This window comes from Hoplias malabaricus, chromosome 2 (genome assembly GCF_029633855.1).
Source record: "Hoplias malabaricus isolate fHopMal1 chromosome 2, fHopMal1.hap1, whole genome shotgun sequence".
NCBI lineage: Eukaryota > Metazoa > Chordata > Actinopteri > Characiformes > Erythrinidae > Hoplias > Hoplias malabaricus.
In genome coordinates, this window is record NC_089801.1 from 35,027,948 (window position 1) to 35,047,495 (window position 19,548).

Consider the following 19,548-nt stretch of genomic DNA (forward strand, 5'->3'; position numbering starts at 1 on the left):
TTATATACTGCACGGGATTCTCATGCTGTGTCACGTGGATTGTGTGGGCATACTCTCGGTTGGCTGTGGCATGGCAGGGCTACATCCACTTTTAGCACAACCCTGGCGGTCAAGAAATATAAAACATAACCACTACTGAAAGTCTATAACAGTGACAGAGTATATCAGTACAATTGTCAACAGCTGAACATTTTAAGCTTGTTTTGTTGCAATTCAGAAAAAAGTCCACAAAAATCAACCCAGGGATTTGTGCCCCCCAAGTAAAGAACACCTGCTTTAGGTCAAGGCTGCATGACACCCCCATAAGCTTGTTATGAAAAATGACATAAACCTACATTAACTACAAATTAAGATTAACTACTATCTACAAACCCCATTTTTTTTAAAAAGTGAGAAATTTTGTAAAGTGCCATGAAACATAATTCTATGGTTTGTTAATTTTCTTGGATCTTTATTTAAAAGGACAAATTTGCAAGAAAAGATTTCCAATGTTTTCTGTGTCCTACTTATTTGTGTTTTATAAGTAAAAATGGGGTAAAATAAGACAAAATTAATGAGAATAAAATAAGAGAGCCTTCATGTCATACAGTTTTGTAGCATTACACTGTAAGCAGGTAAAAGGTATAACATGAGGAACAAAGGATCAACCATTGCAGGCAAAGATGGGTTATGGCAAAACATTTCTCAGCTCAAGAATGCAAATAACATATTTTTTTCATCACCTAAAGTATACAATATTGTGAAAAGTATCAGAGAACGCAGAGAAATCTCAGTCTCAAATTTAGGGCAAGGCAAGAAACCACTTTTAAATGTGTGTGACCTTCAAGTCTCTCCTAAAATGCAAGACAATACCAGTAATTATTCTGTGTGTGCTACAGTGTATACACACAAAGAATGCATATGCTTGACTTGCCTGCCTGCAGTCCAGATCTGTCCCCTATGGCACATAATGAAGAGGAAAATCAGACAATGGGGTCAATGCAGTGTTGAGCAGTTGAATTTGATGTGTCTTGCCTTGCTGAAGTTTTGTTTTAAGCAAAAAAGAGCAAAAAAGCCCATATATAACTGCAAAAAATGTTGAAAGAAACAAATTCTACATTTATTTACATGTACAATAAATAAATCAACTTGGACAGTGAACATACATAACATATCCCAGTGTTTAGGAAATGAGGTTGAGGGCAGTGGTCTACGGTTTCGGGGGTGGGGGTGTGGGGGGGGTCTTAGGGGCATAACATGACCAAATCAGCCTTCATAAATCTTATACTGGCCATATCCGTAATACAAGATGTTTATGCATTAAAGGTTTATGCAGGTGACATGCCACCTTATAAATGATGACCTACAGTAAAGTGTTTACACAATTGTAATTCCCAGCTGAATTGAAAGTGCTTATGGAGACACGGCAGTGTAAATCTGTTTCATTGGGTTGTGTTCTGATACAAAATGGAAGCTGTGGTTGGGTCAGATTTGTGGGCTATACCTGAAAACCTTCTTAGTAGTGATATTAAGTTAAAAGGAGTGAATAAATATGAAAAACTGGAATGGGAGTGGTGCGTATGGCACAAACTCATTGAAATGACTACATATATGCATCACAATCCCTGTCGGCTACATTGTCTGAAGTTGTTTCAACAACATTTAAAGTATTGTGACATATGTGACTCATTTAAAAAGGGGAAAAAATAAATAATAATAATAATCACCCAGGCACCAGCTTTCACATCCACAAGCCTCACCTCCAGTCCATCTTTACAATATGTACACGGCTCTCTGACACCTGACCTGATGCTGTACATGGTGTGGGGGACGAGGTGAAGCTACGTTCATTTATGGAGCTTCATTGGCTTCATGCAGGAGAAGGGCATTCTGTGTTCAGTAGCAAACTCTGCCCACTTATCCATATCAGCCAATCAGCTGTTAGATGTCTTCCAGCCCTCTGCCTTGCGGGCTCAATGATCCAACAGAGGACAAAATACAAGAAGAGTGAAAAAAGAGAAGTTCCAGTAAACCCAGCTTGGTATAAAGCCAAATGTAGTTGCATTCAATTCCCTGGAACAATGTAATATGACTCTGCTATTTATCTTCTCAATATCTTTATCTCCTCAGTAGAAACAAAAGCGAGTATTGTCACTGTCTCTACAACAAATATGGAGCCTGAACTTCTTGACTTCTCTGGTAATGTGCCTCTTGCACCGACATGGTGCTAGTGCTAGTTCCCAGAGTGTAAAACTGGAGGGAACTCTGCTCAGGATAGAAAAAGAAACTCAGTTTCCTCAGTGTGTTTATAATTTGCTGTTTTTGCTGAATCCAGTTCTAAGCATCATCCCAATTTCATATACAATTTGGCTTTTTGTTTTGTGAGCTTTTAACAAGTTCTCTCTAAGCTCATATTATCAGTGAAGCTGACCCCTCCTGTTTTGTTTTTGCTAGTATTTTCCTCTTCATTTTCATCTTCGTCTGTAAACAACTTTACATGGTAATACAACTAACACCGTTCCACTGGTGCCAGGTCAGTGAGGCCACAGTTGCACATGTTTCACCTTATTTCATGGTGAACACCTCTGAGATTAGACACCAGCACCAGCACCGGTCAGTTTAAAAGAGAAATATAACACATAAAGGGCCATCTGCTCATAGAAGGGTTCAAGGCTCTCTTGAGGTCAGTGGATGAGATGCTAGAGAGTGCCTGGTGATCCCTCTTTCAGGGCTTTATCATGGCTTTTAGTGCAGTGCTACATGGTGGACAGCTGCGTGGGTTTTGAGGATGGTAAGTCCAGCAGGGCTTGAACAGTGACCCCAACTTTTACAAGTCCACGTTCCTCCAGAATATGGTGAGGCAAACACAACTTGTCCTGTGGGAGAAAGAAAAAAAAACACAAGAAAAAAAAGAAAAAAAAACAAGGCTTCAGGTTGGGGCTGTGTAATATTTTGACAATCATCATAACTACACTGGCATATGCAGTATTGAAACTCATCTCATCTGAGCTCATCTTCCTTTCCTGTTTGTTCATTCCAGTGTTGTGATAATACTGATATTGTACTGAGTAAAATGATAATCCCTGATATAATCCACTTGATCCTCCTGATCAGATGATCTGACGTTTTAGTGGGTGCTTTGATAAAATCGAAAAATTACATGATACAGCAGTTTTGCTTTTTTTTTTTGTATTACACAAACCAGTCTTTAACTACACCACATCTGAACTAGCAGGAGTCACAGGGTGTAATGGTAGCTCCCAGTGAGGTTGGAACTTACGATTCCTGGATGCTATCTGGAAATTCTACTGGGAGAGTTACTGGCGTAATTGAGGAATGAACCCAAGTGCTAAGCAGTAAGAGAGTGAAACAAATTAAAAACTGAATTCGATCCTACCAGAGGTGAGATTCGAATTTGCACTGCTGTGTTAGTAGCGATGTGATCTACCGCTGGGCTATGGCGAGTGTACCGCAAGTGTCTTATTTCATCAGGGAGAAAAGGTGCGATAACGGGTGGAAAAAGTAAAACGGGTGGGAAAAGCTATAAACCGCATAAGCCCACCCGTTTTCAGGAAAAGTTTGAGCGAGAAGGGGAAAACAAAGGACGCCAGGGGAGACTGGCTACCCCGATCAAAAGCGGAGGTTAACACTAATTCATTCATTCATTCATTCATTCATTCATTATCTGTAACAACTTATCCAGTTCAGGGTCGCGGTGGGTCCAGAGTCTACCTGGAATCATTGGGCGCAAGGCAGGAATACACCCTGGAGGGGGCACCAGTCTTTCACAGGGCAACACACACACTCACACATTCCCTCACACACACTCACAACTACAGACACTTCTGAGTCGCCAGTCCACCTACAGACGTGTGTTTTTGGACTGTGGGAGCAAACCGGAGCACCCAGAGGAAATTCACGCGGACAAGGGGAGAACACACCAACTCCTCACAGACAGTCACCCGGAGTATATAGACACCACAAATGGGGAAAGAGAGAGGAATCTCTTAGCCCCAGTAATGTGGTAGCAGGGGAGAAAATCAAAGAGATAGTGAGAAGGAGCAGGTAAACTCACTACTCTCAGAATAATTATTTTTATACAGAAAGAAGGGGGAGCGCAAAAACTCTCAACCCTTTACCCAAAATTACTGGCCAGGCTCTCACACACATCTAGTGCCAAAGAACCAGCAACTCAGGCAGGTTCATGTGAAAAAATATTTTGTAAATGGAGCTGTGCTCCAGACACTTCCCTGAGAGGACAGAATGGATTATTGCAGATGAATCTAATGATTGAAAGTTATGTGAATGATTATGTGGATGACTGCTGGTGAACACACAAAATAGTCCTACCTTTTTTAAATCTATTTTGTCTTACATAAATCAGCTTTAAACCAACTCTGAGGGTTGAGATGTTTATATCTGTGTAGGTACTGAGCAATAAGTATGGTATTATTAGGACTTAGAGTGCAACGTATATAGATATATAAAATGCAGCAGAACGTGAGATGGTTTTTATATAATTTCATCCCTTAATGCATTCCCTTCAACCATGAAAGCACTGACATGTTTCCACATGCTTATATCCCTGATTTTCCATGGTTGGGGGTGGGCTGGGTGTGTGTGTGAGAGAGAGAGAGAAACACTGTGTGACAGAAAACGTCTTGTAGTATATAATCACCTTCTCAGAACTGCTCCCAAACTCTGTTTATTCTTAGTGTACTCTGTATTGAGCTAAACATTCCCACATGAAAACAACCTCATTTTAGGAATGATGCATGTTTATATATGGATTTTTTTTCCTGATGCTTAAGCTTCCTTCAAAAAAACAAGCATATACCACACATTTTTTCCACTAATACCCAGTCCACACCCAGTGCACCTTTGTACATTTTTTTGTCAATGGCCTACAGGCTACTTACTGGGTACTGAGAAAACAATTCTTTAGTGTGAGAGCCAGAAAATCTGTACTTCCAGAACTGTACTCAGTACAGTTTGACTCTGCTTTTATGGCTTAACTGCTCATGAGGTAGAAAACATTTAACATAAGGCCAGATATGTTCTTCAGGATTTAACAGATGGTGAGCAGGTGATCAACATAGTCTCCAGACTCTTCTTGGTGATTTTTGGCTCAGGGGGCTAAATGCAATATAATATTCACTATCAGTTGTTATACAGATAAAAGCTTTATGTTTTTTCTGTTTTGCCCTGAAGAATACTGTGTCAAAATGTAATTTATGTATTGTAAGGTGATTTCAGACTCACCTGTGGCACACCAAGTTTCTTACATGCTTCTAGAAAATTCTCCACATTCCGCCGGCACTTGGCCATGCTGAGCTTTGGCTGGAAAATAGACACACACAGACACACCATTAGACCAGCATTTTTGTGTATTTTTAAACTGAATATATCTAAGATAATCTAGTCAAAATTATGGTAACATGTCAAAATGTCAAAAAATATTTTTGAAGAGACACATAAAAGAATTATTTAAAAAATTATTCACAAATAATCTCACCCAGAACCTATAACCCCAATTCCAATGAAGTTGGGACGTTGTGTAAAACATCCTTTTCAACCTTCACCATAAAAATGTCTGTGAATTTTAAGGTGGAACATTGTAAAACCATGACAGTAAATGACTGTAGACTCTAAAAAGGTTGAAAACAGTTTCTGTAACAGTGAAATACCATAAATACTTTCATCAGCCACATCTCTTTACTATAAAAAATACATTATTTCACTGTTAAACACACAAACCATTAGGGGCGGTACAAGTGTCCAAGTACTGGGAGGAACTGAGACTCATTAGGGAGCTCCAAGCATGTCTTGTTTCTCCATATTTTCTAAGATTTTCAGAGTTTCTTTGTTTTTTCTGTCTTTGAGACTTTTTGATTTTGGGTTGCATTGAGGTGATTATTGTGTGCATTTGTGTGTGTGTGTGTGTGTGTGTGTGTGTGTTCTGGTGCATGTTATGATGAGATGTGTGTTGGTCAGGAAAGTTCACCATCAGCCTGTGCTGGAGTGTGGCACCCAGATACCGCACATTTCTTTGGTCCTTTTAGCAATATCTTCTTTTAAGTGCTGAATATATGATGTGGTTTGGCTCTACCTAAATACGGCTATATCTCAGTCTCCATTCTCTCATTTGTCACACAATTTACATGTTAATTTTATGGCAAAACAATGTTTCTTTGTTATTTTTATGTAAATACTATGTTTTTTATGGTGGATATCTGTTTTTTAAAGAAAAAAGTACTGTAAATAAAACAGTTCTTAAATATAAAATTTATGATTGCCACAAACGTGACCGTATATTTTACGGTGAAATTCTGGCAACCACAGCTGCCTGTTTTTTACCCTAAATTTTATGGATTTCTTTTTTTTTTTTTTTTACAGTGTATATTCAATTGAATACACTACAAACACAAGATAATTAATGTTCAAATGGACTAACTTCATTGTTTTTTGCAAATATTCGCTCATTTTGAATTTGAGGCCAGAAACACATTCCAAAAAAGTTGGGACAGGGGCATATTTACCACTGTGTTACATCACCTTTCCTTTCAAAGGCTAAGCACCACTTAATAGACCTCCATGAATATTTCATATTATTTTAGTTACTGACATATATAAGTATGAATTAAAATGTAAATAGCATGCTAAATTTGCTTTAATACTGATAATTTTATTAAATTGACAGAAACTAAAACAGGCAAAGTAAGTGAACTTACCCTGTTTACCTCCATGTTTACAGAGGCTCTTGAACACCTTTCCTTGGTTTCCTTACATGCCCATATTGTTGGAAAAAAGCCAGTGAAATGAGCACTACAGATAACGGAGTTAGCGGATGGTCCTTTCCAAAGTGCCCGTTCAAAGTTTAGTCCATTTTCTGGATATTTTGGGATCTTTGGGCTATTTGTGCACAGATGTCCCACTGTATATTGAATTATTGCAGCCAAAAACAACACACCTTTTCGTCATTTTGCATTAAATTAAGTGTAAAAAAAAAAAAAGTTCTAGAGTTGTTGTCCACCATCTACATCACATGCAAGACGCCTATTAGAGTTTCCGAACACCGTTGGGGGGTTGACTATCAATAAACACAAGCTAGGAACTCAAATTCCACTGTATTTGTTTGACACTTTCATATAGCTGGTGCTTAGCCTTTAACAACACTCAGTAGGAGTTTGGGAACTGAGGACAGCAACTGTTGAAGCTTTGTAGGTGGAATTCTTTCTCATTCTTACTTAATGTATAACTGCAGTTTCTCAACAATCTGGGGACTTTGTTGTCATATTTTGACAGTATTTGGGCACTGTTTTGCTGAAATAAGCAGGGAAGTCCCTGAAAATAACATTGCTTGGATAGCAGCATATGTTGCTCCAAAACCTGCATGAACCTTACAGCATTAATGGTGCCTTCACAGATATGCAAGTTACACATGCCATGGGCCCTAACACACCCCCATACCATCAGAGATGCTGGCTTTTGAACTTTGTGCTGATAACAATCCGGATAAGTCCTTGTCCTCTTTGGCCCCGAGGACACGTCCATGATTTCCAAGAACAATTTAAAATGTGGACTGGTCAGACCACAGGACACTTTTCCACTTTGTGTCAGTCGGAGGCATTTCTGGGTGTTGTTGCTATATGGCTTTTGCTTTGCATGGTAGAGTTTTAACTTGCACTTGTAGATGGAGCTACAAACTGTGTTTACAGACAATGGTTTTCTGAAGTGTTCCTGAGCCCATGTGGTAATATTCATTACAGAATGATGTCAGTTTTTAATGCAGTGCCACATGAGGAATTGAAGATAACATGCATTCAATGTTGGTTTTCGGCCTTGCTGCTTACTTGCAGAGATTTCTCCAGATTCTCTGAATCATTTGATGATATTATGGACTGTAGATGATGAAATCCCTAAATTCCTTGCAATTGTACGTTGAGAAACGTTGTTCTTAAACTGTTAGCTCATGCAGTTTTTCACAAAGTGGTGAATCTCATCCCATCCTTGCCTGGGAGTGACCGAGCCCTTTGCGGATGCTCTCTTTATACCCAATCATGACACTCACCTGTTTCCAATTAACCTGTTCACCTGTGAAATGTTCCAAACAGGTGTTTTGTGACCATTCCTCAACTTTCCAAGTTATCTGCTGACCCTGTCCAAACTCTTTTGGAACCTGTTGCGGGCCTCAGAATCAAAATGAGTGAATATTTGCAAAAAATGTATCAGTCTGAACAATAAATATATTGTAGTGTATTTAATTAAATATATAGGTTGAAATGATTTGCAAATCATCGTATTCTGTTTTAATTTATGTTTCACACAACGTCCCAACTTCACTGGAATTGGGATTGTAACAGACAGTCAAACGGATAAAAGGACAAACAGAAAGTAAGCAGAACAACTCACTACAGCAGGGGAGGGTACATGAATGCTGGCCACAGAGCGAGGTCGGATGTGATTGGCCAGATGGCAAAGAACCACACCATCCATTAAAGCTGCACCAACATCTTCAGGCAACAAGACCTTCAACCTTGACTCCAGGTTCTGCAAAACACAAACACACACATGCATAGACACACACACAAATATGCACAGACCGTAAAATGTATTAGACAGCCTTTGCTACACTTAATTATACACATATATTTAATATATATTTTCACATTTAATATTTTACATGCAAATTGCAGAAAATGAAATATAGACGACTTTCACTGACATACTTAATAATAAAAAAAAGCAAATAGCAAATGATTTTGTGTCTGTTTACCTACAGTCTATATGAAAAACAATCTGTATTTCAAAAAGCTCAATATGAACCTGTAGGTCTGTAACACTCCAAAACCTAGTAATTTATATGAATTGATTTTTTAAGCCCAATTTATGCTTCTGAATTCAAGCTACACCATAGGCAACACATAGATGGGAAACCTATGTGCACCTCTGTAAAAATGTAACTATGCTTTGAATTGACGCACTTCACAACAACTGTGATGATCAGTAGTCAGCTGGACATTGTTTAGAATGAACCAAAGAAATACAGAAACATGACCTCCTCTTATCCACACTACAGAGACCTCAGACTTGTTTTGTACATTGAAGAATAGAAATGTTGAGGGTGGGCTTTGTATTGGTTTCATTCCTGGCACCTTACTATGCTCTGTCTCAAACAGTGCCCTACTCATTAAATAGTTCACTTTAAAGATTAATGAAAAATAATAGTACTACACCACTACACTCTGTACTACATATTGTAGAGGAAGGTGTTTTCAGCCTTAGTGGTTTAGTGTGTAATTACAGAGCAACGCAGACACCAACACGTAGCCTGTGGCATAAGCTCTGCACTGAGTCAACAAAAATTGGCCTTTCTTTTTTTCCCCATGCGATGATGCTAGGCAACACACTATTTTATGTTTTATTTTTTACTGGGATGAAAAGAAAAACTTAGGTAATAGAATTAATAATAGTAATAAAACACACGCCCTTGTATTCATTCATTCTTTATCTTGTTTTCTTATTAACATCAGGACATTGCACACATGCACACGCACACGCCTCTGGCCCAGCTGGTATATTGTGCAGACATGAACTAATCTAACCTTTTAAGTGGCTGTGTATTTAATTAAAGGATCTCCTCAGAAGCCTGTATCTAAGCCATAATTAAATTATTGCCCTGAGTCTTTACCTGTATCGTATTTACCAAAGAATCTAACTGAAATAATGTTGATCTATGATAACACTGCCTTAAGGATCTAATTCTATTAGGGGCCTGTGGTCACTAGAACAACAGGGTTTATGTCAGAAATGGAGGTTCATTAGATTCTCATATATCATGTGTAAGAAAATGTTTCAGACATTTTAAGTGTGGAAAGTTTTAATTAATGTTTAACTTTATTTGCAAATATGTCCCAATCTGAGAGATCCAGGTAGGCCTGAAAGTGTAAACATAATTTATATTGCAATCACAATTTGCCAGTACAATTTTTATTAGAGTCTACGTCATTAAACATATAGTTTAAACCTAGTCTTTGCTAATTTGAGTGTTAAAAGTTAACGAACGCCCAGCCTGTAGATGAGCTCCACAAATCATATGCAGAAAAACAAACCTGAGCTGTGACATCACAACGACAACCCACATTTAAAACAAGGTTGCAATATTGGTGTTTATGTCCCCAGATTTTTCAGAACTAAATCCAGTTATATATTTTAAAAGCGACTGATGTGGTATATTATACATTTACTGACAAGGTTGTTCCACAAGCAGTTAGGTATTCCAACATGTCTCCAATCAATTCCAGCCTTCATAAATATGCCCTCTGTTGTTTCACATATGTCTTTTATCAACCCTGTTATGTTTGTTATTCAGCAGTATTTGCAATATGAGATGTTATACTTGAGGGTACCACTTTAAATAAGACTACACATAACATTTTGTAAAAAATAACTGATTTAAAAATCTGTCTAATTCATGGTTATTAATTAGGTTGTAAATACATTAAAAGTCATTAATAATCATTTGTAACAGAGATATAAAGGGAAACAGTGACCACTTTTTCATCTAGTAGTAAAAGTGTCAAAACCTACTGAAAATGCAGAGGTAAAGAATAAGTTCAGACTTTAGATGCACATCACATTATCATCAGTGTCTTAAAAGCCATTCTATCTGAGGTTAATGATTAAACTTGGTGAATAAATGGTTAAACAAATATGTGCTGTAGCTGACAGAGTTCATGTCGACTGATGCAGGAGACAAAGTTAGGGCAGTATCAAGAGGTCTGAGATTTCACAGTGTAGATGGATATGGGTTCACTATTTGGCAAATAACAGGCCACTATTGCACTTTCTTTCTCTGTCTTATAACTGATTATTAAAGAGTTTTAATATGTTTACAACCTAATTAATAACAATTAATGAACAGGTTGTAAACCATTAATAAAACTTTATAAGTGTAATCTTTTTCTAAAGTGGAACCTAGTTGAGTTTGTGCTGCCTGACCTGCCGTAAGAGCCGTATCTGCTCCATTTCCTCTCTGAGGTGTTCCATCTTCCTTCTCATGGTGAAGCTGGGGTCTGTGGAGCTGTATTCCTGACGACTGCTACGAGAAAATGCTAAAATACACACACACACACACACACAAAGAATCAAATGAAGTACGAGTTCTCAGTTTGTAGATTGGAGCCAATTTGTATAAGTCAATTTAAAAATGATTTACAGTGAATCCCTACACAATGTTGCATTTTACATCTGCTGACTTACTTGTATACAACCAGCCTATGTGATTTACAGTTATGAATGTTTTAATTATGCAATTACATATAATTACCTGGCATCAGGTAGTATCTATTTACATGAGTGGAGCTGAAGTTGATACACAAAGGTATTAACATACTACTACACTTAGAGCTGGGCGATATGGACCAAAAATGATATCTCTATATTTTTAGGCTGAGTGGAGAAATACGATATATATCTTGATATTTTTTCTTCTTATGAGGTAATAACAAAAAGGCATTTCTGAGTCAAAGCTACATGTCCCAGATGTCACACAGGAACTTTTATTAGCATTCAGCTGTAGATGTACAGGAGACAAAATTAAACTGTAGACGTATATTAAGTAATAATGCTCCTTAAATAAAATGTTATTTTCCTGCATAACAAAAGACTCAAAGCTGTGCTATTAAACTGTAAACAGAAAACATACAGAGCAAATATAGCAAAAGGCTGACTTGTTCTTTAAAAAGTATGTTTCCAGTGAAGCACACTTCACCAAAATGCTTCCTTCCTGTACATCTAGTACTTTGTGCAAATAACAAAACATGTAAACAGACTGAATGAAATTAAAACAATTCCATCCTTCAGTCAGTGCATCTTTTGTGTAAATCTCAAATAACAATAAAGGTATAATGAGAACACAACAACAGGCCAGGCCAATTACTATACATCTTACATATTTTGTGCAAGGATAACTAGTCTGTCAACTGTGTCAGGCTTCAAGGATGCCCTCTGGCAGGTGACAGTGTTCCCACTGCAACTGAAAATCCTTTCAGAAAGGTGAGCTGGTGGCTGGCACACAAAGATATTTCTTGGCCAGGCAGCCCAGTGCTGGATAGGCAACTTAATGGTCTTTCCACAATCTGAGAGGATCAGCATAACTCTCCAAACAAACTTGACAACAGATAGCTAGAAAGTGCATTTTCTATTGCTTCCTAGTGTGTAAAAGTGGTGCTGGTGGCTGTGCTGTGCTGGAAAAGGCTTGCCAGTGATCTCTTCGTTTTAGCTGTGTGCACCACTGCTGCTTCTTCTCCGTCAGGCAGCTCAGACAAACACCTGCTTTGACAGCTTAGCAGAGACTCTGCCTCCAAGATGACTTTATGTTTTAGTGAATCCATTCTCTCATTCAGGATGTATTTGGCCGTGAACCGTGGATCCACAAAAGGGTACTGGTGCATGGGTCAACATATTTATTGTTAAGGTAATTCACAATGCTGGTCTTGAATGGATTTACACAGCTCAGTATCCTGTACATGTTATCCATGTGCCAGGAGACTAGTGTTGAACCGGTGTAGCACAGGTTTGACATACAACAGGGTCACATAGTCTTCTTCTGAAAGAGCATCAGTAAAGTCCTGAAGGGGTTTCAAAGCGTTATGAACTGCCTCCAAGACCTCTGTGTCCTGCGAGGTAAGGACAAAAGGCCTGGTTTTCACATCAACACACAGGACATTAGAAAGTGCTCTTTCCTACTCCAGAATCCTCTCTATCATTAGCAGCCTTGATCCCCAACAAGTGATTGATTGATTGTGATGAGATGGTGGCATGAAAATGCCCAGCTGCATTTGCACTTCAGCCAGTTCTCTTTTCTTCCTCCAGCTGTAGGAGACAACTTTCTTTCACAGAGAAATGGCCTGGGTGATGCAGGCATCATCCATACCATGTCCTGTAACACACAAAATAAAAGCCTTTTATAACAATCACTTTCATTTTCATATAAAGAGTCAAATCATGCAAAGGCAACATTCATCTGTTTAGTAGGGATGTATAAGATTGAACTACATTTGTAAACTGTATTTGGTAACCTTAACATTGTTTTAGTTAAACTACCTTGCTAAAATCACCAGCAAATGAGTTAAACAGATATTTATATTTTTAGATCTTTTCAATCTCAAACACTTATGTATTTAAAATGCATCTGTTTTTGTCTCAGCTGGTGTCCTCATTCAATGTCACTACCAGCCTAATTCAAGCACAGACACGCCAATAAGTCTGACAGTTTCTCTAACTAATTTCAGTTGGTAGATGTATAAGCCAGCTATCGCTTATTAAAATAGATTATCTTGTAGTCAGTATGTGATTCTATAAACTTTTTAACAGGATCCATCTATGCATTTTAACGTATTTTTTTAAATTTAAAATCAATTGATTGAATATTACACTCACCGATGGCCTGATGTTGTCTTTGACCAAAACACTGCATCTTCAGCCCCCTGTTAAAATGCAGCGCCTTAACGATATTAGCCCCGTTGTCAGTAGTTATAGCAACCAGTCTCGCCGGGTTGAGCTTCCAGCCTGTGAGGGCATCCTGCAGGGCTTCAGCTATAAGCTCGCCAGTGCGGTCCTGGGGAAAGTTGCTTGTCTGGAGACAGGCACTTTTCAGTTCCCAGTATTTCATGAAATGTATAGTCACACTCATGTATTGCGCACCATTCCTGCTGGACCACAGACCGCTGGTCAGTGCGAAGTGATACACTTTGGCAAGTCTGATGGCGAGACTCTCTCTAACTTCAGTATACATTTTTGGCAATACTTCTCTCACAAAGTAATTCTAACTAGGTAACTTGTCTCTTCGGTCAAGCTGTTGTATAAAGCCCTCTTGTTCCACGGCTAATATGACATGCTACTGCTTTAGTAATGTCACCCCACTTCTTACTTTTTCTCTCATAAAGCACAGCATGGTAAATGAGTTTTGTAAGATGGTTTGATTTGGGGCACAAGGCAGGGAAAGCTTCACGATCTGGGCTGCAGCATGCAGTTTCAATATATCGCCCAGTCCTAACTATACTACTGTCTTCATCTGTAACAGTGAATGGATCACTATTAATTACATGTTATATTTTGCTGTGAGTTGGTAATTTGGTAAAAAACCATACTGAATAGAACAAATATCACATTAATGGAAAGTTAATACTTGCAACAGTAACTAGTTGGTAATAAAATGGATAAAATGCTCCTTGGTTCAGTATATTTTTGTCCACTATGCAGCACTATATGAAGGCCATGTTGAAGTTATTTTATTTTTATGCTTCTACTTCTAGTGGCTGCTGTTCTTGATTTAAAAAAAAAAAAGTTTAACATTACACCACATCATTTTTGTTGTTTTAAAATGTGTCTATGTGGATTCAATCTGGACACATACACCTCTAAGAATGGTCACATTTTTTAGGGGCTCATTTCATCACCCAGAAAAGTAGTTAGATATTCATTGCAGCTTTATTGTGGGTTTTCGCAAACCTTTAATTTATTTTTACAATTTCTAGCCAGACCACACCAGCAGCAGCTTGAGCATATGAATAGATGCCTGTAAATTGTCTGTCATGTGGATGTTTTTCACAGTTTATGCAGAGAACAATCTGTGGTGAAAACTAAGTTAAAATATGAGCAACACTCATTCATCGTTAGGCTGGATTTTGAACCACCTATTTTTACTCTGTGGGCAAAATTTTGTCACAGATAGGAGCACATCATCTGGTTAATAGTAATTGTTATATTAACTATTGATCTAATAGTAATAACTAGATTGATTAACTGTAATCCAGTCACAGCTGTCAGAATTTTCCATGGTTTCAAATGTTCTCTGCATCTGATTCACTTTGATCTAGAGATTGATTAAAAGGTGAGGAGTGGAAATAGGCATGCTTGCATGAATTGGCGCTTCAGGACATTTACTGACAATGAAAACTGGTAAGGATTTAAAGCACCAATTAAATAAAAGCCTTGGGCAGCTGATGGCAGCCATTCTGAAGAAGGTAGATTGTGGGCCTTTAGTGTAATGCCAAATCGGACATGCATTAATATCCTACTTATTTGCACAAAGGTGCATCAACTCTGTCCGGGCATGTCACATGGATAGAATTAGAAGCTACGCCTACCACATTCAAATTTTCAGCTACAAGCCTAAAAAAAATAATTACTAGCTTGCCAAATCATGCTATTTATCACCAGTTAGGAAAGTGCAAAAGGATATAACAAAATGGGTCTGACTTTTAATATGATTAAAACCAGATTTTTAACCTGGGCTCAATTTATTACGTCTAGAACCACTTGCATTTTCCTGGTAAATTTAATGAGAAAAAGGGCGCAGTAATCCTATGAAAGTATGCGGGCCCAATACTTTGTACAATTTCCTCTCATACAAAACATTGCTGTTATCAGGATGCAGTGAGAAGGGAAGCCACAGGCTTCATAACAGCTTCCTCAGAATTCCCAGTTAATAAAAAAAGATGAGGACCATGAACAATAGAGTAGATAACCTCTAACCAGGCAAAGGTATGGGTTGTGCCTAGCAAACTCATGGCACGGTTCCAGAGAAGATTGAGTTCCATAGGTCACCTGAGGGAGGTGATTGTATGGTCAACCTGTTTTCTTTCAAAATCATAGCCCTGCAAGTTCCACAGAACTTTCCTGTGGACTTCCAATTTATTATTTTTTAAAAACTGGAATGTCATTGTTTTCCACAGTGCCTGAAATAAATGAACTCCCATAGCCTTTTCTTGGCAAGCTTATAAGCTATCTATTGTTTTTAACTGAGTAAAAAAGGTCACACTAACCCCTGAATGCTTAACCCTCCTAATCTGGCTGCCTACAACCATGCAGTAGCCACATACAAACATCACAGCTTCAGAGTGACAAAGTTTTTTTAGAATGTTGCTGTCCAATTCAAAACATGTATCTACCAAATCCAAATTTACAGGAGAAGGAAAAAACCTTCTTAACTTTTAATGGAAGTAAATGTAAAAAAATTATATTCCAAGTAATTCTGGAGTATTTGTATTGGTTAATTCATCATTAAATGTTCACATGATGTGAATAACATCTGCTGTGTTCCAATGATGCTGTAAATTAAAAAATCTGCAAAAGTCGAGATGCATGTCTTTAATTGGACAGCGATGATATATTTATATTCTTCATAATTTGTTTCAGGCTTCAGAGGTTTTTAGCTTAATCAATCAACATATAACAGGAAAGTAAATTTATTCTGTTTATTCTTGGAGGTTTAGAAACGCTAAAGGAATTCATGAAACATACACAAATCTAGGAATGTCTCTATGTGGGATTTTTGATTGTGGTTTTCACATTAATCCTAACTCTAAGAACATGCTGAATGCTGTGTTAAAGCTGTTGAATGCTTGGAATGTGAATCTTGATTCTTGAACGCTTGAAGTTTCATGATATGAAACTTCACTGTTTAAGAACACGTGATGGATCATGACAGCCAACAGCATGTTCATCGATCATAACTGGTCACAGGGAGAGCTAAATATTGAATGTTTTTTTAATATTGTTTAATTTTTCTAAGGAAAGGGTATGACAGAAGGTTAATGGACATTAACAGTTGTTGGTAGCTGACAACAAGAAGCCTCTAATACTCACAATTGTAACTATCATAAAAGGTGCTTTAAAGTCTTGGGCAAAAATAAATCAGCATGGTTTTTGATCTGAGTGAAGGCACACAGAGAATAAAGGCAAATGACATTCACTGGTTTCTTCCTGATTTTTCAAAATCAGATTGTTCATCTTTTTGGTGATTTATGAAAGATAAATTCCAAGTATGACAAGAATACACATCATTGCTGTTAATAGAGATTGTGTTCTGCTCCTAACATCAGAATAGTGCACTAAAACATGGAGGAACAAGAAGGGCTGCAGTCTGTTGCCGGTCGGTTTTGTTGTCTTTCACATTCAAGTACAGCTTAATATTTCATATTATCATTTTCACAGATGATATGCAGGTATGACATATAGATTCAGATATCATTAAATTCTCTTACCAGCCATCGATGAAACCCCTGTAAAATCATCTCTGTTATTCCAAATTACATTCCTTTTCACTGGTGACTGGAGTCTTAAGATTTGTGTTTTTCTTTTTTGTTATTTTTTTGGGTTAAAACTGAATTAGGATCAATTACTTAAAAGGATAAACACACTAAAATAAGAGTGTATTCTTCTGTGAGTAAGCCTGTCATGTGGGTTTTGTTTACTTACATTTTAAGCTGTATAAAATAAAATCTCTAAGGCTGACAGGTTATTACATTTTTATAGTGTATCCCATGAGATGTCGATGTCGCATTACTACAGGCAGATAGACAGTGTGACGATGATGTTAATGATGTAGATACTGTACAGAGAGTCAGATACCTGATCTGGGCTTCAGGCCAAAGACAGTTAGGGTCGTGCTGAAGTCACTGGACCGCATTGCTTCCTGTAACCAACAAAAACAGTCCCATTTTTCACACAATACTTTCTCACAAAGCTTTCAGAGAAAGGTTATCTGCTCCTTGGTAATGTAACTTCATCATATTATAGCATTATTCCTGTAATAAATGATTCATGATTTCCTGAGCAGATATCATTGGGAATTCTAGGAATCATTGCCAGTGTGTATGTTTTTTATAAAAGAAATCTAGATAAGAGCAGATGGTCAGACCACTCACTTTAAAACACTGTAAAATAAAGAGCAGACCAAATGTTAGCCTGATGTGTGTTTTTTTCTGTTGGATCTTGTTGTGTTCTCGTGTTTTAATAGTAGATTGTGTCTCAACAAACCCCAGAAAAATTTAAAATTCACCCATCCTACTTGTGGACCCCTCCAGATGGTCATGTTTGTATCTGCTTTACTTTGGATTCCAGCACATCTGACGTAAGCAATCAGGCAACACCTGGGACATGTGCTGGGCTAAGGAATGCACGCTCACTACAAACAGAGCCTAATTGCATACTATGTAAAGACATACTTTAAACAGTTAGGAAGCAAGTGGAGTGAAAAACAGATTTTTATTTCTTTAACTTGATTATATTTTTCACTCAACTCTTTAAGACAGCCCAGTGAATTAATAACGAGCCACATACAGACAACGTCCATTAATTTTCAAATTGCAGTATACAATATACACTGATCAGCCATAACATTATGACCACCTTATTTAAACACTCTCTCTCTCAGCTTCACTGACCACATATGAGCATTTTTCAGGTCTACAATTAAAGAGTGTTGTCCACCTGTTGCTCTGCATAGTTTGTTTTCCCACAATCACCCTGTTTTCAAATGGTCAGGACACCCATGGTCCACCACAAAGCATATATAATTTAAGTGTTGGATCATTCTCTGTGCTGCAATGACATTGATGTGGTGATGGTGTGTAGTTTGTGTGGCACTGATATGAATGAAACACAGCAGGGGTTTTAAACACTGTGGTTACTCACTGTCTGCACTCCATTAGACACACCTTGCAGATGTAAAATCAAAGACAGTAGCCCATCTGTTGCTACACAGTTTGTTTGGATTGTCCTCTAGTCCTTCATCCTGCCCACAAGATGTTGTTGGCTGGATATTTCTGGCTGGTGGATTATTCTCCGTGGAGCTAGGAGATGGTCATAATGGTATGGCTGGCTTGGTGTATGCATTACATACACAACAACCTCCAAAAGGTTAATGTTTTTCATAATGAGCTTATTCACACACTAATTTTATCATAATCCAACCCATCACGGGAATGTCAAATGTAGTTATCGCACATCACATTTTCCATCCATATCGACTGAGACAGATAATGGGATCTATGTCCTACTTGAAGGAAGCTTTTTTAGTCTACAGAATGGAACTGGGCTAAACAACATGTACACAAGCTGTAATGTATAGCCCGGTCTAGTGTGTTCCTGCTGTCTGTCTCATTTGTCTCAGCCTTTGCTTCTCCCTCTTGTGCCTCTTTTGTGTTCCTGCCCCCTCGTTATCTGTCCCAGGTGTTTCTTGTTTGTTTAGTCTTTTTATAGTCCATGTCAGTGTTTCTTTGTTGTGGGACATTGTGATTGCATGTATGTTTGTGGTTCATGTCTGTGTGCAAGATTCTAAGATGCTAAGTTTTGGTGTTCTGTTTAGTTTGTGTTCTGCTGTTTAGCCATCTTGTTTAGCCTTGTTTGATGTTTATCTTATGGTTTAGTGTCTTGCCCCTTTAGATCTGTTCCTGTTTAGTGTTTAGCCCTTGTGTTTAATGTCCTAGCCTTTGTGTTTAGCCTTGTTGTTTATAGTTTAGCCTGTTTTGTGTTCATCATCTGTTAAGTGTTTAGCCTGTTCTGTTTTGTTCTTGTTTACTTTCTCTGCTTTTAGTCTTGTTTAGTATTAGTCTCTTTGTGTTTAGTGTCTAGACTTGTTTAGTGTTCTTTGTTTTTGTTTCAAGATCTTTGTATTGTTTTGGTCTATAAGTTAAATTAGTCTTGCTAAGTGAGTTTAGTAGTCTTTGTCTAGTTCCCTTGTCTCTGTGTTTAGTTCCCTTTTTGTGTTAATTAAAAGTC

The 19,548-nt window shown here is 37.8% G+C and overlaps 1 protein-coding gene across 1 annotated transcript in view; it reads right to left on the reverse strand.

Moving 5' to 3' along the window:
* Positions 1-505: 505 nt before the first annotated feature.
* The window catches only part of lrch2 (leucine-rich repeats and calponin homology (CH) domain containing 2), a 74,278-nt gene continuing 55,235 nt past the window's right edge, over positions 506-19,548 (reverse strand). Inside the window, exons 18-22 of the mRNA XM_066653307.1 lie at positions 17,398-17,461; positions 10,981-11,093; positions 8,392-8,529; positions 5,242-5,319; positions 506-2,855 (exon numbers count right to left, since the gene is read on the reverse strand). Coding sequence (XP_066509404.1) covers positions 2,736-2,855; positions 5,242-5,319; positions 8,392-8,529; positions 10,981-11,093; positions 17,398-17,461 — 513 coding nt within the window. The 3' untranslated portion in view covers positions 506-2,735. The remainder of the gene's footprint in view (positions 2,856-5,241; positions 5,320-8,391; positions 8,530-10,980; positions 11,094-17,397; positions 17,462-19,548) is intronic.